We start from the raw sequence: 19693 nt of genomic DNA on the forward strand, positions 1-19693 counted from the left end.
ATAGTGAATTGAATGACTCTCCTGTTGGAGAATAATTGGAGAAGGAAGGCAGAATACAATTCTCTTATGAGGCATAGCATTAGCAGTGTGGCTTCCCCAAGGGAAGTGCTGGGAGGGCCCAGATTAAATTCCTGCTAAATTCTGACTTTAAGGAAGATGAAGTTGGGATGTATAGAGAAGTGACTCCAGCCCATTTCACCATGTAACCTGGGCTGGGTTTCTTCATGGATTTCTTTTGCCCACTTTACATGTACTGTTCGCCTCTGTAAATTTATGACCGCGCATAAATCTTGAAATATCCTGGACTATCTAGAATGGCCATAGGTCACAGTACATGTAAGGTAGGCATATGGGCAAAAGCATGTTGCACGTGCACTCCAGTGCAGCTTAGATGGGGCAGAGTTGAGGGTGCGCCACAATTTGCGTAGTCCTCTGCATGTACTGCAGTTCATGCCAGCTTGTCATGTGCAAGCAAACTGGAGTTTGTGTGCATCCTAAGGTACCTGCCAACCCCCAATGCATGCTTGCGTGCCAATACACCCTACTGGAGCATGAGTCTATGTTGGACAGTGTCCTCTGCATTTAACTGTGTTCATTTCTCGCTCATAAGTTAACAGACAAATTCCATTTGTGAGAGATTGGTAATGACTTTGCATATGGGGTGGAAGATTTTGCATTTAAATGCACGCAGCATATTAAGTGAATAACCTTGTAGTACAGCTGCACATTGGCAGGTATGTTTTGGCCATCACGAAGTCGTGGCTAAAGGATGGATGTCATTGGGAGTTTAATTGTATCAAGTGTATCAAAAGGATAGGCAGATAAGCAGAGGGGTGGCGTGGCTTTTTTGGTAAGGAACAACATTAAATCGTTAGAAAGAAATGACACAGGATCAGAAGATATAGAATCATTGTGGATTAAGTTTAAAAATAGCACAGTAAAACTACTCCATTGGCAGTTTTATACAGACCTCCAAACAGTAGCCGGGATTTGGTCAACAAATTACAACAACTCATAGAAAGGGCAATGTTGTGGCAGTAATAGGGGATTTTAAAATGCAAGTATCAGTAGATTGGAAAAACCAGGTTAGGACTGAAATTGTAGAAAGCCCATGAGATAGCTTTATAGAGTAGCTTGTTGATGAGCCCACTAGTGGAATTGGTGTTGTGTAATGCACCAGAGCTGATGAGGGAGCTTAGAGTAAAGGAATAATTCGAGGGCAGTGATCGCAATATGATTGAGATTTAATAAGGAGAAACTAAAGTTAGATGTATTGGTATTTCATTGGAGTTAAAGGCGACAAGATCTCCATCCTCAACCGATGGTCAGAACACTTCCAATCTCTTTTCAGTGCCAACCGCTCAGTCCAAGATTCCGCCCTGCTCCAGCTCCCTCAACAGCCCCTAAGGCTAGAGCTGGATGAGGTCCTCACCCAGGATGAGACATATAAGGCAATCGAACAACTGAAAAGTGGCAAAGCAGCAGGTATGGATGGAATCCCCCCAGAGGTCTGGAAGGCTGGCGGCAAAACTCTGCATGTCAAACTGCATGAGTTTTTCAAGCTTTGTTGGGACCAAGGAAAACTGCCTCAGGACCTTCGTGATGCCACCATCATCACCCTGTACAAAAACAAAGGCGAGAAATCAGACTGCTCAAACTACAGGGGAATCACGCTGCTCTCCATTGCAGGCAAAATCTTCGCTAGGATTCTCCTAAATAGAATAATACCTAGTGTCGCCGAGAATATTCTCCCAGAATCACAGTGCGGCTTTCGCGCAAACAGAGGAACTACTGACATGGTCTTTGCCCTCAGACAGCTCCAAGAAAAGTGCAGAGAACAAAACAAAGGACTCTACATCACCTTTGTTGACCTCACCAAAGCCTTCGACACCGTGAGCAGGAAAGGGCTTTGGCAAATACTAGATGCCCCCCAAAGTTCCTCAACATGGTTATCCAACTGCACGAAAACCAACAAGGTCGGGTCAGATACAGCAATGAGCTCTCTGAACACTTCTCCATTAACAATGGCGTGAAGCAAGGCTGTGTTCTCGCACCAACCCTCTTTTCAATCTTCTTCAGCATGATGCTGAACCAAGCCATGAAAGACCTCAACAATGAAGACGCTGTTTACATCCGGTACCGCACGGATGGCACTCTCTTCAATCTGAGGCGCCTGCAAGCTCACACCAAGACACAAGAGAAACTTGTCCGCGAACTACTCTTTGCAGACGATGCCGCTTTAGTTGCCCATTCAGAGCCAGCTCTCCAGCGCATGACGTCCTGTTTTGCAGAAACTGCCAAAATGTTTGGCCTGGAAGTCAGCCTGAAGAAAACTAAGGTCCTCCATCAGCCCCCCAACATCTCCATCAGGCACACAGAACTCAAAACGGTCAACCAGTTTACCTACCTCAGCTGCACCATTTCATCTGATGCAAGGATCGACAAAGAGATAGACAACAGATTGTGGAGGTAATAATTTTTTCAGGAATCAACAGATTCTGGCATGGTCCCAGAGGACTGAAAAATCGCAAATATCAAGAAGGGAGGGAGCCACAAGAAAGTTAGCTTGATGTCAGTGTTTGGGAAGATGTTGAAGTTGATTGTCAAGGATGATGTTACAGAGTTCTTGGAACCACACGAAAAGGTAGGCCAAAGCCAACATGGTTTTCTTAAGGGGAAATCTTGCTTGACAAACCTATTGGAATTCATTGAAGAAGTAACAAGTTGACAAGCAGGCTGGATAAGGGAAATGTAGTGGATGTTGTGCATTTGAATGTTCTGAAGGCTTTTAGCCACACATGATGAGAGCCTATGGTAGACAGGAAACATACTAGCATGGATAGAACTTTGGCTGATTGGCAGGAAGTAGAGAGTCAAATACAGGGATCGTATTCTAGTTGGCCGCTAGTTGCTCGTGGCGTTCCACAGGGGTCGGTGTTGGAACTGCTTTTTTTTTTTGTGGTATATTAATGATTTGGATTATGGAATGAATCGCTTTGTGGCCAAGTTTGCAGATGATATAAAGGTAGATGGAGGAGAAGGTAGTTTTGAGGAGGCTGCCCAAGACACAAAAAGATTAGGAGAACGGGCAGAGAAGTGGAAAATGAAATACATTGTTGGAAAGTGTACGGTCATGCACTTCAGTAGAAAAAATAAGCAAGCAGACTATTTTTTTTAAATGGGGAGAAAATTGAAAATACCCAGATACAAAGGGACCTGGGAGTTCTCGTGCAGGATACCTGGAAGGTAAACACATGTTGAGTTGGTGGCTAACAAGGTAAATGTTGGCATTCATTTCAAAAGGAATAGAATACAAGAGTAGGGATTATGATGTGGAGGCTTTATAAGGCACTGGTGAGACCTCGTAGGAGTGTAATTTAAATATTTTATCCAAAAATAAAGCAACCACTAACAAGTTTTAACATCCATAAAATGGGCACCTGCCTTCTTTTATTTTGCTCTTCTCCTGCCTGCAAGTCCCTCATCACTCACCTTGGCTACCTATTGGCTTATTCACATTATCGCAACTCCTTGCTCTGACCGCATGCGTGTGCGTGTGTGTGTTACCAACGGCGCCTGGCTTGAATCATTTGCTGCGCCAGGTCCAGGTAGGTGCACAACTACGACAGCCCCCCCACACACCCCCTCAGTCTCCAAGACATGAGGAGGCAACTGATTGGATCTACCCCGCTAGAAAACAGTATGGTGAGCAGACAACTTGTCCCGATCTAGTTCGGTATTGTCAGGCAGGCATCGGAGAATCTGACAGGCAGGGGTTCAAATGTCTGTCCCCTGCTCACAGTGCCAAAGCAAATAGGTCATTGATATACGCAGGCTTTAAATGATCGACGGAAACAGAGTCCACATTACCATTCCACCGGATCATAAAATACTTAGGATGTCATTCCATGACCTCATAGGGGCTGTTGTATACGAGCTGGAGTGGCCGGAGAACTGCATCATGGCCCATAAACACATGCATGGTGGTTGACAAATCATGCTGTATATAAACTCCAGTTGGCAAATATTGGTAGTAGTTGGTCATGTGATGGATTGTATCATATTTTAATTTGTATATTGATATGTTTTTGAAGGAGATTGTGGGGATTTAGTGTAGATCACAAACAAACACAAACACTTCACAAAACACATCTCATTTAAAATGCAAGAGCCCTGCTCAAACCTGACACTCCAGGCCCAATGCCGTTGTAAAGACAATGAAAACTACTTTACAAAAGTTTTCACAAGGAGGTGCAAATAGAAGAACCCCAAGCTCAAGAGGTGTTAATTGGACATGCTGTGGTTTTGAAAGCAACAGATGAATGGACTTAGAAGTTTGGGTCCGGTGTTGCAATCTGTCAGGTTGCAGTTTGCTGTTCTAAGAAGGTTATGATTTTGCAAGCAGAGAGAGAGAGAGAGAGAGAGAGAGAGAGAGAGAGAGAGAGAGAGAGAGAGAGAGAGAGAGAGGAGAGAGAAGAAATGGTTTCTGCAGTCATGGCAAGCTGGTAGCTTGTTGAAACCCCTTTTTGGAGATGGTTTGTGAGTTTTGAGTTCAGCCTGTTGGAAACCCTTGTGGTCCAGACAAGAGGAAATGGCTCTTGAAATAAGGGAAACAAAAGGAAATCCATGGTGACCCGCAGAAGAAGAGATTATCATTTGGAAAACCCTGAAGTGGCTGATCGGAGGGAATCAGTTTGTGTGTGTCCAATGAGCAAAAAATCTTTCTGTGAAACCAACAAGAATCTTCCTGAGTGGTAACCAATTACCTTTAAGCACCAGAGCTTAGTGAAGATTCATAAATGTAAAACTCTGTGCACAGTATAAGAATTGCCTGATACTGTGAACTTGGAGGAGTGAGAAGTGAGATTGGACTGTGAATCAAATAACTTTTCTGAACTTGTACACATTATGTACACATGCACTTAGATTTAGAAGGGGGGTTAAGTTAGGTTAAATTAAGTTAATAGTAATAAGTTAAAGTTTGATCCTGTTTTTATGTTTAAAGAAAATTAAAAGTAAATTATGTTTAAGTAACCATTTGTCTTGATGAATTTCTATTGCTGCTGGGTTTTGGGGTTCTCTGGACCTGTAACATTCATAACACCATCATATTTTCCCAAAGACTCTGGACATAACTTGACAGTTCATACAGCAGCGTCCCCATGCACAGCTCCACAAATTCACCAGGTAGAGTTAGTGTGGTTCTATACACCAACTCCACAGCCGGACACCCAAGGTCCTCTTTTATAAACTGTGCAGAAGCTGAAGAGAACCATAGGCAATCCTTCACTCGGAAGAGACACATCATCCCGTGCCATTAATGCGTACTTCAACTGTCGGTGGAAGAGCTCCATGAGGACATTGGATTGCAGATGGTAGGCTGTACTATGAATGTGGGTGGTGCCCAACAAATCTGTTAGAACTCAAAGCAATGCTGATTCAAACTGAGCCCCTCAATCCATGGTAACAGCATCTGGTACGCTGAAAGAAGGAACCCAACAAAAGTCTGAGCCACAGTCTCTGCAGAGATGTTGGTGATAGAAAAGGCCTCCTACCATCTGAAAGTTCGTTCCTTGCATGTGAGAAGATAAGTGAATCCTCTCGATAGAGGGAGCGGACCGACCAAATCTAAGTGCACATGAACGAAACGAGGAGCTGGAATACAAAAGTCCCCAAGCCTGGACTTCATATGTCTCAAGATCTCCAAATGTTAACATGGCAAACACATCCTTGCCCATACTCTTACATCCCACTTGACATGAAGCCAAGTAAAGCAATCCAAAATCAACCTTATTGATGTTTTTATGCCTGGGCGCAACATGTGAAGGACCATGAAAACCTCCCACTGCATTGTCATGTGCACGAAGGGTCCTGATTGACCTGTGGAAAAGTCAGAATCACCAGAATCGTCTAGGTGCAGATCTGTGTTGATCTGTTGGAATCGAATGAGATCAGCATCGTGCTGAGACCGAGCCACTTTCATAAAATCATTCATTGTCAATGTCTCGTCTGGACAAGGCTTCGGCCACTGAATTTGTTTTCCCTTGATGTGCTGCACATCCGATGAAGAATGCAGAATAGTGGCGTTTGTTTGTACACACTGTATCTGAAAGCAGTCGGAGGTCGGTATAAGTGTTTTTAAAAAAATATTCCAACCACAATCAGAAATGCCACATTGCGAGGTAGATCGCCAGGAGCTCATGCCCAAAAGTACTGTATTTTAACTGAGTAGGTGAAAATTGGCTGCAAAGTACACAAGCAGCTCCACTGGACCACCATTTTTTTTTGAAAACCTCTCCCACTGCACTCTCAGATGCATTCATGGTGAGAGAGAGGACAGCACTGGGCTTCTGATGCACGAGCATCGAGGCTTCCGCCAGGGCAGCCCAGACAACCTCATTGCCCAAATGCAATGGTCTTTTAGAAATTGGCTTGTCAGACCCCTTAATTAGGTTGGTCAAGGGCAAGAGGGATGCAGTCGCTTTAGGTAAGAACCGGCAGTTGAAATTAACCATACCTAGAAATTTCCGCAACTGGCTATACATAATGCGTGTAGGAAAATGTCAAATCTCCTGTACCTTTGCCTCCTTTGGTAAGATGTCGTCTTTTATAACCTTGTGCCCTATAAACATAAGCTCAGTGGCCCCAAAAATGCATTTGGATAGGTTGATAACAATGCCAAACTTATCGAGTCTCTGGAATAGTTTCAGAAGATGGTCCTTGTGTTCTTGTTTGTTGGCACTCGCCACGAGGATGTCATCAATGTAAGTAAACACAAAATTGAAATTGGAGCAGACATGATCCATAAAATGATGAAACGTTTGATTTGCATTCTGAAACCCAAATGGCATTTATAGAAACTCAAATGTCCCAAAAGGACTGATCACCGCCATCTTGGCAATACCTGAAGGTTAAACCAGAATCTGATATTAAGCCAAGTAGATTTTAGTGAATATCCACCCATTCGCTATGCAGGTTGGCTGAGAAATCTTGCAAATTTGGAATATTAAGCTGATCAGGGATGGTGACCTTATTCAATGCACGGTAATCACCACACAGTTTCCAGTCTCCAGGAAACTTCTTTGGAACTATATGCCATGGCGATGCCCAGTAGCTATTGGACTTGCGAACAATTCCCAGGTCCTGCATATGATCGAACTCTGCCTTTGTTATCCTGAAGGTGACCAGGGACAATCTACGCGCACATGCTGAAACCGGGGAAACACTGGTTTCTATCTGGTGGGTAACTGCATGTTTTATATCTCTGTGCCGATATGATGGGGTTTCCAAATGAGGGAAAAGCTTGAGCAATCACTAAAATGACCAGGTAGATAGTTGGAGACCTGTGAAATGGGTGACGACCTTTGATGAATGAGAAATGCAGCTCATTTGCAACCAAGAATGGTGGTCCACGACACAGCTATTCTTTAAAACTTCGAGGAGGGAAAAATGTGATGGAAAATCTGGCTCCTAAAATGGAATTTGCTACCTCTGTGACTGTGAAAACCCAGAATGGAATGTGAAACCCAAAATCCAGCATATGCTGGAGGTCACAAGCAATGCTCTCCAGGAGGTGTGCGACAAATAAACCAAATGTAGTTTTCTGGCTTGAAATATTAAGCAAGGAAAATGGAGAACCATGTGTGAGCATTGTTCATAAAGAAGGTTGGAAACTTCCAGTTTGACATCCCCAATTGCTTCTGCAACTGGTTTATCCTGATACCTATCCATCTTCACCAGAAGACATTGTGAACCAGCAGGGTTACCACTTGTAGGAATGTAATTTAAATATTCTATTCAAAAATAAAGCAATCACTCACGAGTTTTAACATCCGTAAAATGGGCATCTGTCTTCCTTTATTTCGCTGTTCCAACCATTTTTAATGGTCTCCTTTCCTCCTCTCAGCACACCCCTCACGCCACTCACCTTGTCTTCCATTGGCTTATTCACATGCGTATCGTCACAACTCATCGCTCTGACTGCGCATGCGCCTTACCAATAGCAGCCCGCTTGTTTATGCGCGCCACCCCCTGCGTGCATCACTCCAAACGAACACTCGTGACACCAGGTCCAGATATGTATGCAACTATGACAATCTCACTTGGAGTATTGTGAGCAGTTTTGGGCTCCTCATTTAACAAAGGATGTGTTGATGTTGGAGAGGGTACAGAGGAAGTTCACAAGGATGATTCTGAAAGTTATCATGTGAGGAGCATTTGACAGCTCTTGGCCTGTACTCATTGGAATTTAGGAGGATGACGGAGATATCTCATTGAAACATTTTAAATATTGTAATGCATGGACAGAGTAGATGGAGAAAGGTTGTTTCCCATGTTGAGGAAGGGCACAACTTCAAGATAGAAAGCTGTCTGCTTAAAATAGAGATACAGAGAAATTTCTGCATCCAGAGGTGGTTATATCTGTGGAATTTGTTGCCACAGGTCATTGTGGAGGTCAAGTCGTTGAGTAAATTTAAGGCAGATGTTGATAGGTTCTTGATTAGCTAGGGCATCAAAGGTTATGGGAGAAGGCCGGGCAGTGGGCTCATTGGGGAAAATGGATCAGCTCATGATTAAATGGCAGGGCCGACTCAACGGGGTGAATAACCTACTTCTGCCTCTATGTCTTATGGAAATCAACCATTGGATTTTTTTTTCTCTAGGTCCTGTCTCTTTTTCTGATGTTGAAAAGTTTTGTTCGTGTGGGATGTTTCCTGGTTCAAATGCACCAGAATCTACATTGATAAGAGTCGTTGGTATTTTAGGTGTTACTCATTGCTATTTTATTCGATCAATCTTCAGCCTAATGCTTTGTTTTGTCTTCACCGTGAATAGAACTGTTTAACTGCCGTGGTTTATGATAAAGTGGAAGGAACTTAATTGTGTGTCTATTGGATTGAAAACATATGAACCAAGGAGAGTAATAAAACAACCAAAGGAGGAATCTGATTCCTGGCTCCAGTTCTTGTGGTATGTCTCAGTGATCAAGTGTCTGCAAGAATTTTGTACCTGCCCTATTATGATTCCACTGCTCCCCAACAGGATAGAAATGAATCCTGTCAGTCATGCCTGGAGATTGCATTGCTAAAACTTACCATGATTTGTTTCATATACAATTTGTTTCAGGGAAATGCTCTTTAATAAATGCACTTTCTGGAGAATTTGCTGAGATTTCATAGGGTGCTGAAGTTGCAGTCACTCATTATGTTTGCTGAAGAATCCTTAGAAGCCAGCACCTTTAAAAGAAACTTTGTTTGCTCTAAACTACAGTCTCCAGTTGTCTAACTTTTAACTTCTTGGCAGGAAATGTGATGTCAGCAGAGTCCACAGCAGTTGTTCAGATACGATACTCCACAGCTGCATGGTCACCAGACACGATGGAGAAATTATTCAAACTTCTCCATTCTGCCCTAGAAATTTTCTCGTCATTGTACGCAGCTTTAGCTGGCACAATGATGTCAAAGGACAGTAAGAGAGAAACATCAGCCATGGCATATGTTGCATATTAAATCTCTATCTTTTCTAGGTCCCAGCACGATGTGGGGTGACGGTGCGAGATAGTTTGAAGAAAGCTCTGATGATGAGGGGCCTAACAACAGACTGCTGTGCAGTCTACAGAACACAGGATGGGTGAGTGGTGTCGAGAGGTGTTTGAAGCAAGTGTAGGCACTGCACTGCAGTGAAAAGAGGCTTCAGGAGATGATTGCCTCTCCAGGAATGTCTGCAGTTATGAGCCCTGAACAGCTGTTGCCAAGTTGTTCAGATGAGATGTTATTTCCATTTGCTCAAGTATGGTAGGGAGCAGGATCAGTGCACTACAGCTTGTATCTTGTATATGTCCTCTTGGTTTATTGTCAACATTCAGGCAAGTGGCAGGTAACATTCTCACCACAAAAGTCCCAGGCAATGGCCATTTCCATTCAGAAATTTTCCAACCATCTTCAGTTGACATTCAATAGCATTACCATCATCGAGTCTCCAACCAAGAGCATCATGGAGGTCACTATTAATCAGCTGCATAAATTCTGTGGCTGCAAGAGCTGATCACAGGGTGGACATCTGACTTCCTGAAAATCCAAGGCCTCTCTGCTATCTACAAAACACAAAATGGGAGTGCACTTCACATATGCCTCGATAAAGGCTCCAAACATCACTCGAGAAGTTCACCCCCATCCCCTAAAGAGACAGTGCAGGTCACATGATTGCCATCTCTTACCTTAAACATTCCTGTGTCACAGGTGCACATTGATTACAGGATACACCATCAAAATACTGCAGGTATTTGCCCAAGCTACTCCAATACCTCCTCTTAAAAGTGTGATCTCCAAAAAGGTTTAGGGCAGCAGGTATATGGACACATTGCCACTTGCAGGATTCGCATGTGAACCCTCATTTGGAAATTCATTGGTGCTTCTTTCTCTCAACTGGGTCTAAGTCCTGGAACTCCCTCCCTAATAGCACTAGAAGGTGCCTGGACACCACCTTCTCTAGGGCATTTATAGATGGCTGTAAATGCTGGCCTTTTCAAGCAATGTGCAAATCACAAAAATGAGAAAAAAGGTTATTGATTCCTCAGCTAGTCTGTTCTATCATCTGTGAGCCTTGCTGGCATTTTACTGTCTGTCCAAAATTGAACTTGAACTGAACAGTTGCTACGGTCTCCAAACATGGCTGATGGAGGAATTAGTGAAACACTTACACTCAGCTATTGGTGTCACTCTGCAGTTTTCCTGACAGTATCTCTGGAGTCATGGCGTCAGAATGGGGAAGGATTTCTTTCCCTAAAGGACATATTTTTGTGACAGTGCAGTAGTTTCATATTACTATTTTGGAGACCTGTGTTATTATTTTAAAATGATTCTATTAGTTGAATTTAATGGAATTTGAACAGTAGAATTTGATCATGAGTCTCTGCTGCTCCAGTAACTTAACTACTGTATTATGCTATAATATCAATGTCTACTATAGGGTTCCTTGATTTGTTGTCAATAAGGTCTCTCGGTTTGTTATTGGTGGGATTGGTGGCTTCTCATTTATTATCAGAGTTGAAAATATCATAAATGATGTTCCTGTCATTGCTTGTTTTACTTTACCTATTGTAGGTTTCAGTGTCTATTTTCTGACTGATCTGAACTATGTTTACCTAGTTCCTTTCTCATCCAATCATAGGAAGCTTGGCAATAAATCCAAGCACCAGTTGAAATGGACAGTTGAACGTTTTATTCCCGACCATGCATAGGCCACTCAGTCCCTTGAGCTCACTCTGCCATTTAATAAGATTAAATTAATCTGATATGACACAACTCCCCATTCTCACCTATCTACCTCTGCCTTAAAAATAACCAAAGATTGTTTAATCCTTGATCTTTGAAAAAGGAAGACCCAAAGACCAAAATTTGAGAAATTTTGCCTATACTAAATGTTCATCACTTTGTATTTAAGTAGTTCCCTCTTGTCCCAGAATCTCCTTCAGGAGGGAGCATCCTGTTAACATCCCTCAGGATTTTGTATTTAAATCAAGTTGTCTTTTGGTTTTCTGGACAGCTTAGCCTGTCCAACTGTTCATCTCAAAAAAAACCTGGCACTTTGCAAGATTAGTCTAGTTAACATTCTCAGAACTGCTTTCAATTAAGCTACAACATTAAATAAGACCAATATTGTATACAGGACAGATGTCGTCTCACCAATGCCCCCTAACACTAAACCATTGCCCCTATTTTTATAATCAATTTCCATAGTAATAAATAATATAATTATTAAGATTTTCTAATTACATAGTTGTATTCTAGCCTATTGTTAATCATGTACAGGTGCTTAACCTTTTATCTGGGATTCCAAACACTGGCAACCTCCAAAAACCAGCACTTTTTTCAGTAGATGGCATTTGCTCATTAAATATGGTTTTTACACATAAGTAATGCTAATTTCCTGTAATAAATTAGCATACTTACCTCGAGAATGGCCGTTCACACAGGCAGGGCATTTACACTAAATCAGGTTGAGTTGCGGTGATTTCAGAGGCTGGACATTTGAAGTGGGGGTAGGTTGAATGAAATATAACTGAGTTTTAAAAATGTTGTGCAAATATTCTCTGTTTTCAGAGGGAGACTCCACTCCCCCCCACCCCCCCCCCCCCACCCCACTGTGGGCACCCTCCCTTACCTTTGATGGAAAGGTGACTCTTCGCCCCCAGCACCCAGTGGGGGTGAAGTAGGCAGCGGCTGGCTCAATTGGAATCATTGGGCCATCTTCGTCACCCACGCAGCTGGAATGCTCTTCATATCTCTGGCTCTAGAATGGGGGATTATGAATAACGAAGATGGCCATTGCTCTTCCATTGAGCCTTTGTACACTTCCGTAAACACCGCTGCCATTCCATTTATCTACTTGCCACTATAGTGCAGGCAATTACCATGGAGTTTTTTTTTTGCAGCTTGTAGTCTGCATTACTTGACCATCACTTCAATTAAGAGTAAAAGAGAGAAGCCTTTGTAATGCAATTGTCTTGCTAAGGAGAGCACCTTAAATTGGGGGACTATGTGAGCTGGATCACCTGTAGGGCATTCATGGGGATTTCTATATGTCCAAGTTTCTGCCTTACTGCTTGCAGTCTGATTAACAATACCGAAAACATTGTTTAAATGACTGTTCTACGTTTCCTCCATGCTCACTAACTGTTCCAATTCGTCCCCCCATTTAAACGAGTTAAGTGTCAAAACAGCTCTTTTAATTAATTTTCAGACAGCATGGTGGCCAGGGGCCTTGCAAAACAGTGGGATGGGGGGGAAGAGAGTACTTCAAGGTTGGAAACGAGTCATCAAAGTTGTTTAATTTAAAATGCTAACCCCCCCTAATGAATAGGCCCTCATTTAAGAAATTATGTACTCAGCTATTGGGCACCCAGGTAAAAAGTTCAACAATTAACAGAACAGATTTTCTCCTAAACCTACGTCCCTCGACGTGCTGCCTGCAAGTAAAGCATATAAAATTCTTGCAGAAATGAGACCTCCAAGAGAGTTCGCAAACATGATCAAATCAAAAGTTGTTTTATTGTCAAAATAGAATAATTGCTTCAAATATTTGTTACTCTGGCTGAAGCAACCACTAAACTTTTTAATACAAAAATTTATGTACTCTATTTCAAAAACACATTTGTTAGGTACATGATTTACAAGTTATGTTAATAGTACAAATAATTAAATAATGTAATTTTTGCAAGAATCCCATAGAACATCAGAATTTTTTTAAAAAATCACAATTTTAAGGCTGGGTGAAGTTCAGATGGGATGTATGCCATTTTTTCCCCTCCGTTTTAAGTTAATTTAGCAGATGCCAGCAATTGAGAGGATTGCATGAGCAGAAAACACACTTCCCTTAGGTTTAAAAGTTCCTATTCTTATGCACAATTCAATCTCTCTTCCTCCCACATTTAACATCTGGTGGTTGTCCTATGCATATAAAATTGTTTTAAGATTTGGAAGTATTAGCACCAGGTACATTGCTCTGGTCAATCCTTCACTTCTGGCTAATGGATACCATTTGAAGTTCATTAACATGTTAATAAAGATGCTGGACATGAATCTTTGGTTGGGGGCTGTTGAAAGTCTGGTTGCGATGACAGACTTGGGATAACAGCACTTGCTTCGGGTAAGACATGGAGTTGTCTGTGCCTGATCTCCAGGTCAAGCCGGTGCTGGCGTCGCTTTACATGGAGCTGCCTGTCCCCTTGTTGCTCCAGCAATACCGCGTGCAGAAGGCCCTCCACGACTCCCAGATCTTGCCTGCCCAGATCCAGACTCCAGAGGTGATGTCCACCACCAGATATATGCAGTATTGAAGCATAAAGACGGCATAGTCCAGCTTCCTGAGTGCTGCCTCTCCGCCTGGCTGCTGCCTGGGACAGTGGCAGCCAGGGTGGTGGTGGGAGTGGGAAACAGACAACAGGGGCTAGGAGCAAGGCATTTAAAATGATTCTGAAATCTGTAAGATTCGGAACAATGGCACGTGTCCAATCCCAGATAAAAGATTAGGCACCTGTACTCAGATATCTAGATCCCATTGCATTGCAAAGCTCGGAAATCTCTCATCATTTACATGTATTTTTTTTAATTTTTAATGCCAGACACATAATTTCACATTACTCCATTTGCCAAATCTTTACTCAATTATCTAACCTAACTCTTTGTAGTCTCTTTGTAGTGTCCGCTGCACACCTTGTTTTCCTGCTTTTGTCATCGTCAAATTTAACATTTGTGCCGTCATCCAAATCATTTGCATAGATTGTAAAACCTTGCAATTTTGGATTGATCTCTGTGCCATACGCTTTATTACAACTTGCCAGCTCGGAAAAAGACCAATTTTTTTCTGCCTCTGTTTCCAGTCTCCTATCCGTACCAATATGCTCCCTCTGATTCTGTGAGGTTTTTCTTCCTGCAGCAGTCTTTAACTTGGCAAAATGACACTTTCAATTGGTGCCCTACTGATTAACTACAGCATACAGTTGTATGTTACTTCTAAACTTAGTCAAATATTATTCCCTTTTCTCCTGATGACCTGTTATAACATAATTAATACTAGCTTCACACTTTCCTCCATGATCGATGTTAATCTAATTGTCCCTCCCTTTTTGGAAAAAAAAGAGCTGCATTCACTATTTTCTAATTTAGTGCAACCTAAGAAACTTTAGCAAATTAAAATCAAGCCATCAGGTAAGTCACTAGCCTCTTCTTTTATGGTATCAAGATGAAGTCCATCAGGTCCTGGAGACTTGTCCGCCCACAACTCCAATCATTTGCTCAGAACCACTTCCTGCTCATTTTTAATTTTCCTGAGTTCCCGTTCTCTTCCAATTCCCAATTTAACAGCAAAATCTGGATGTTCCTTGTATCCTCTTTAGTCTGTTTCGATCATCTGCAATCTCTTATTCCAATTTTTAATTTGCTAGACTCACTTTCTAAAGGACTGATGCTCACTTTTTTTGAACCATCTATTGAAACCCATGTTATCTGTGTTTTCATTTCTAGATAGCTTTGTATCATTTCTCATTGTCTTTCCTTCCTTAGTAATCTTGGGGCCATTCTTAATATCATGTTGCACAGGAATGTATTTTGGTGTTTTGTGAGCTTTTAATGGGTTTCTGGCATTGGTTTATTACAATTTGTCTAGAAACTGTGTGTTAAGATAATTTACTTATTCAGAGGACCTTGCTGTGAGGACAGACTTGAGAGGAACTAAATTACTCGATATGAAAATAATTGGCTCTGTTTGTTTTCCTGTTGCAGTGCTAACATGCATTATGTCTGCTCATATTAGTAGTTTTCATTCTGATTCCTTTTAAGATGCAACTTATGGAGAAAGCAGAGTGCATATTTTTAGCCAATCAGCTAATCTTGACTATTTTTGTGGATGCTTGTGCCAACAGTATGAAGTAATGAAATACTTAAACTATGGAAAGAAGAGAAATAGAGGGACATCAGGTGGGTTGTTAAATCTCAGACAATTGAGTAACAGTATCAGCCCCTGTGGTCCTTTCAGTTCACACTTGTCGAGGTTCTCGTGCAAATAAACTAGTGATCCCTCCAGCTTACAGATGAGTCGGGGGGCTGGTTTGGCAGAAGGCTTGAGGGCAGTGAATTGCAGCTTCATAATTCCAGGTGTCCTCTTCAAGGAGGTTAAAATGTCCTCAACTTAATGGGTGACTGTTCATCCCCTTTTGATTAGAATCAGTGTCTTGGGTCCTCAGTAAAGCAAGCCAAAAAAAAGGTTGTGTATTTTTTATTTTGTTTTCCCAGATGATATCCATACAGATCCATTTAGGGGTTCTTGCCAATGTATTCAATTGCACATTTTAGTTATAATTTGTAAGTATCCACAGTATGCTTACAAATGTTCCATGTATTCAAACTGATGAGATTGGTTTATTAAATTCTATTACAGTTTAAAATAGAATTGTTTTGTTCCACATGGCTTGGTGTTCATCTTCCAGCATGCATCCTCTCTTACGCCTCAAGCATGGGATTCCTTGAATAGCAGCATGTTAATCCTACTCCCTTCAAACTGATCTGTCACTATAAACTGTACCTTCTCCACTGTATAATTATTCAGAAACTATTTGTGGGATAGTGTGTAAAATGAGCTTCTCTACTGTACACCTACACATGACAATAAATGTGAACATTAGCTTGAGTTTGGTGACAGAACAAAACCAGATCTGAAACACAAAATATGTAACCAAGTTCCACAGAGGGTGTAATCCTGATATTTTTTCTGATGCTGAGGGTTACCATAAAGCCTTGGTGCCAAAGCCTTGTCTTCCCATTGATTCTACCCCATTTCTCTCCCACCCCCCTGCTCCTTTGACACTTTGGCCAATTTGTACCCAAGTGGAAAAACCATGATTTTCCATTGTGAGGATAAAACCACAGAAAACTGCTGCTGCCAAATAGGTGAGATCAGCTGCATCTTGGACTAAATTCTTAGTGCATTGGGGCTTCCCTGTTCATTGAATGTTTCCCCCGGTCATTACATTTTTCTGGCTGAACATAGAACAGCAGAGTGCAATTTCCTACACAGGCTTTTAAGGAAAGCACCTCAGTCTAGCCTGGTTTCTGTTATCGCAGAATGCCAGAAGCCATTGTCCAGTTTTGCTCGATGCCAACTGAGTTTTGTGTTGCTTTCAGGGAGAAGAAGCCAATCGGTTGGGACACGGATATGTCCTGGCTAACGGGAGAAGAGCTGCAGGTGGAGGTGCTGGAACATGTTCCGCTAACTACACACAACTTTGTGAGTGTTTGGGACTCTCAGAGTTTACTAATATGTGTGAATGGTTGGGGTTTCTTATTCAGCAATCCCTGGAAGAAGTATTTGACTTGGGTTAGAATACTTGGACTGAGTACCTATGAAATACCATGCCCTAGAACAGTACAGCACAGAAACAGGCTCTTGGTCAGATGATGTCTGTGCCAACCTCAATGTCAATCAACACCTCCAGAAACATGTTCCAACTTCCTACAACTCTGTGCATTAAAAAAAAATGGCTTCCAAAACTTTCCTCTCACAAAACCATGCCCTGAAGTATTTTACATTTACATCCTTGGAAAAAGGCACCCTTGGTGCTTCTCATAATTTTATCTATTAGGTCTCCCTTTAGCCTCTGAAGCTCCAGAGAAAACAGTCCTGTTTATGCAACTTCTCCTTATAGCTAATGCTCTCAAATCCAGACAACATCTAGGGTGAACCTCTTCTGCACCTTCTCCAAACCTCCACACCTTTCCTGTAATGTAGTACCAGAAATCCACACAATACCCCAAATGTTTTGTACAACTGAAACTGTCTTTTATACTTTTGTTGTCCTCTAATTGCTGATGGGCTGCAACCACAATGGTCTAATGGAAAGATGTGGTTGCGTTGGTGAGAAAACTTCGGCCTGAGTGCCATCAATGGATCATATAGGTGTCGCTCTTTATCTTCTACAAGCATCTCTGGTGCAATTGGATGCTGCCAGGCTGGATACGGAAGTGCTTGGCTCCTTGACTTTCCCATCCCCAGTCGTCTTGTTGAAATTGCTTAATTTTGTGGCAAGTTTGGTATCTGGTCACCTCCAGGAGATAACAACAGGCAGATTTGCAAGTGACTCAGACAACAGAGTTTCACTGGCACTGATTATATGAAACGTGATGAAAAAACTCTGGAAATCCTCAGGTCAGCAAGCATCTGTGGAGAGTGAAATTGATTTGAATGCTTCCGCTTTTTTCTATCAGATCTAGAATAAGTTTTTCGTTAAAGTAGGAAGTAGTGGCAAGAGCAGTAAAGAAGATTTGTAGTAGGGTGGGTATCAGGAAAGATTAATCTCTCTCTCTCTCTCTCTCTCTCTCTCTCTGAAAAAACCATATGATTCTCTTAGAACAGCAAACTGCATTCAGATAGACTGCGGCACCAGACTCATCTGTTACTTTCCAAAACAGTAATCCATTACTCCACAACACGTCCAATGAACACCTACTTGTGAAGTCCTTCAGCAAAGCAGTTTCCATTGCTTTTACAAAGGCTCTGGGAGCCTGGACTCTCTGACTTGAGCAGAACTCTGCCATTTTAAATGAGATTTGTGTTGTGAAATGTTTGTTTGTGACTACACTTAACCCCCCCCCCCACAATTTATCTCCTTTAAAAATATCTATTTCATATACAATATGAAATAGAACATAATCCATTACACACCCTTAAAATCAATCTTCTGTCTATGTTTCCTCTCGTTTGGCCCAATATCAACTTTTGTCAGAGAAACACAAAAATGTAGATGCTGGAATCCTGAACAAACAATGAGATGCTGGAGGAACTGTGTTGGTCAGGCAGCATCCATGGGTACAGTCAGTCAACCTTTTGGATCGGGATCCTCTATTGAGACACTTGTTTAATTTGCATTTCTTTAAAATGCCCCAAGTCTGAATTATAATTATAAGTTGCGTATAAATGCAGCATGTGTATTATATTCGTGGGCATGCATTATAGTTGTCATTATCTGTGATTAACTTTTGCTGAAATCTGACATTGTGATGGTGTTTTACTTAACTCATCAAAAATATTGATGGTTGTGGCCCATTTTGAACCCATCTCTGCTCTTTGTGGGAATGTCACCCATCAGTTGACTACAGCGATAGATTTCTCCTATCCAGAGATTTTCCCCTTGTCAGGTTTTAACTTTTATTTCCTTCCCTTCCAGGTTCGAAAGACCTTTTTCACACTGGCATTCTGCGATTTTTGCCGTAAGCTACTGTTTCAGGGATTTCGTTGTCAGACGTGTGGGTACAAGTTCCACCAACGCTGTAGCACAGAGGTCCCCCTGATGTGTGTGAATATTGACCAGTTAGAGTAAGTACATTGCCACTGCAAAGAAGACAATGAAAGGCCTCCTTTGGGTTCAAGCATAATCAGTACCTATCTTTTATTTTCATCTGATTAATTTAAACAGATCAGTGAAGTTCGCTTTGTGGCTTTTGTTCTTGAAAAGAGACCAAGAGACTGTGCATTGTAACCCATTACAAGTTCATACTGGCCAGTTGTAGCCTGATACCAGAAATGACAAAATTTTCTCCAGAGAGGGGAACCTCACGCCCATAGAAGCCCCTTTTACTGGGAATTTACTGGGGCAGGGTCTAGTGGAAAAGGAACATTGTCCAAATGCTGGTGTCAAATGATGTAATTTCACGTCGGAGATTAACTGCCTCCACCCCTCCTCATATCCTTGGTGTTTGCTGACACCAGTGTACTGATAAAACCAGGACAGCAGGAAATCACCCATTTCCAGTTGAAGATAAAACACTCTGATCCCCAAGGATAAGTGTTCAGTGGAAAAGCAATTAGTGTCCCAGTTAAGGGTGGCCCAGAGGAAACGGCAAAAAGGGCTTCCTATCTCGGGACACTACACAGCCAATTAACTGGGATGCCAGTGGAAAAGGGACTCCAGGTTTACATCGATCATTCCTTTTTTTGAGTCTTTTTTTTTCAATTTTTTATTTTACACACCATAAATCACATTAACCATGATACACACTTTTTCCTTTTCACACATATACAGTTCCATTTTCTCCCCCCCCCCTCCTCCCATCCCACCCTCCCTACCTCCCCCCTCCTGTCCATTTAAAGTACAAAATCTAGGATACATTAAACCAGTCAAACAATGTTGTCATTCAATAAA

The 19693-nt window shown here is 41.9% G+C and overlaps 1 protein-coding gene across 2 annotated transcripts in view; it reads left to right on the forward strand.

Annotated features, from left to right (window-relative positions):
- The window catches only part of braf (B-Raf proto-oncogene, serine/threonine kinase), a 138198-nt gene that overhangs the window by 67087 nt on the left and 51418 nt on the right, over positions 1 to 19693 (forward strand). For both annotated transcript variants that reach the window (XM_069903216.1, XM_069903217.1), the window contains exons 4-6: positions 9527 to 9630; positions 16680 to 16782; positions 18719 to 18867. In XM_069903216.1, coding sequence (XP_069759317.1) covers positions 9527 to 9630; positions 16680 to 16782; positions 18719 to 18867 — 356 coding nt within the window. The remainder of the gene's footprint in view (positions 1 to 9526; positions 9631 to 16679; positions 16783 to 18718; positions 18868 to 19693) is intronic.

Source organism: Narcine bancroftii, chromosome 11 (assembly GCF_036971445.1).
Source record: "Narcine bancroftii isolate sNarBan1 chromosome 11, sNarBan1.hap1, whole genome shotgun sequence".
Lineage (NCBI taxonomy): Eukaryota > Metazoa > Chordata > Chondrichthyes > Torpediniformes > Narcinidae > Narcine > Narcine bancroftii.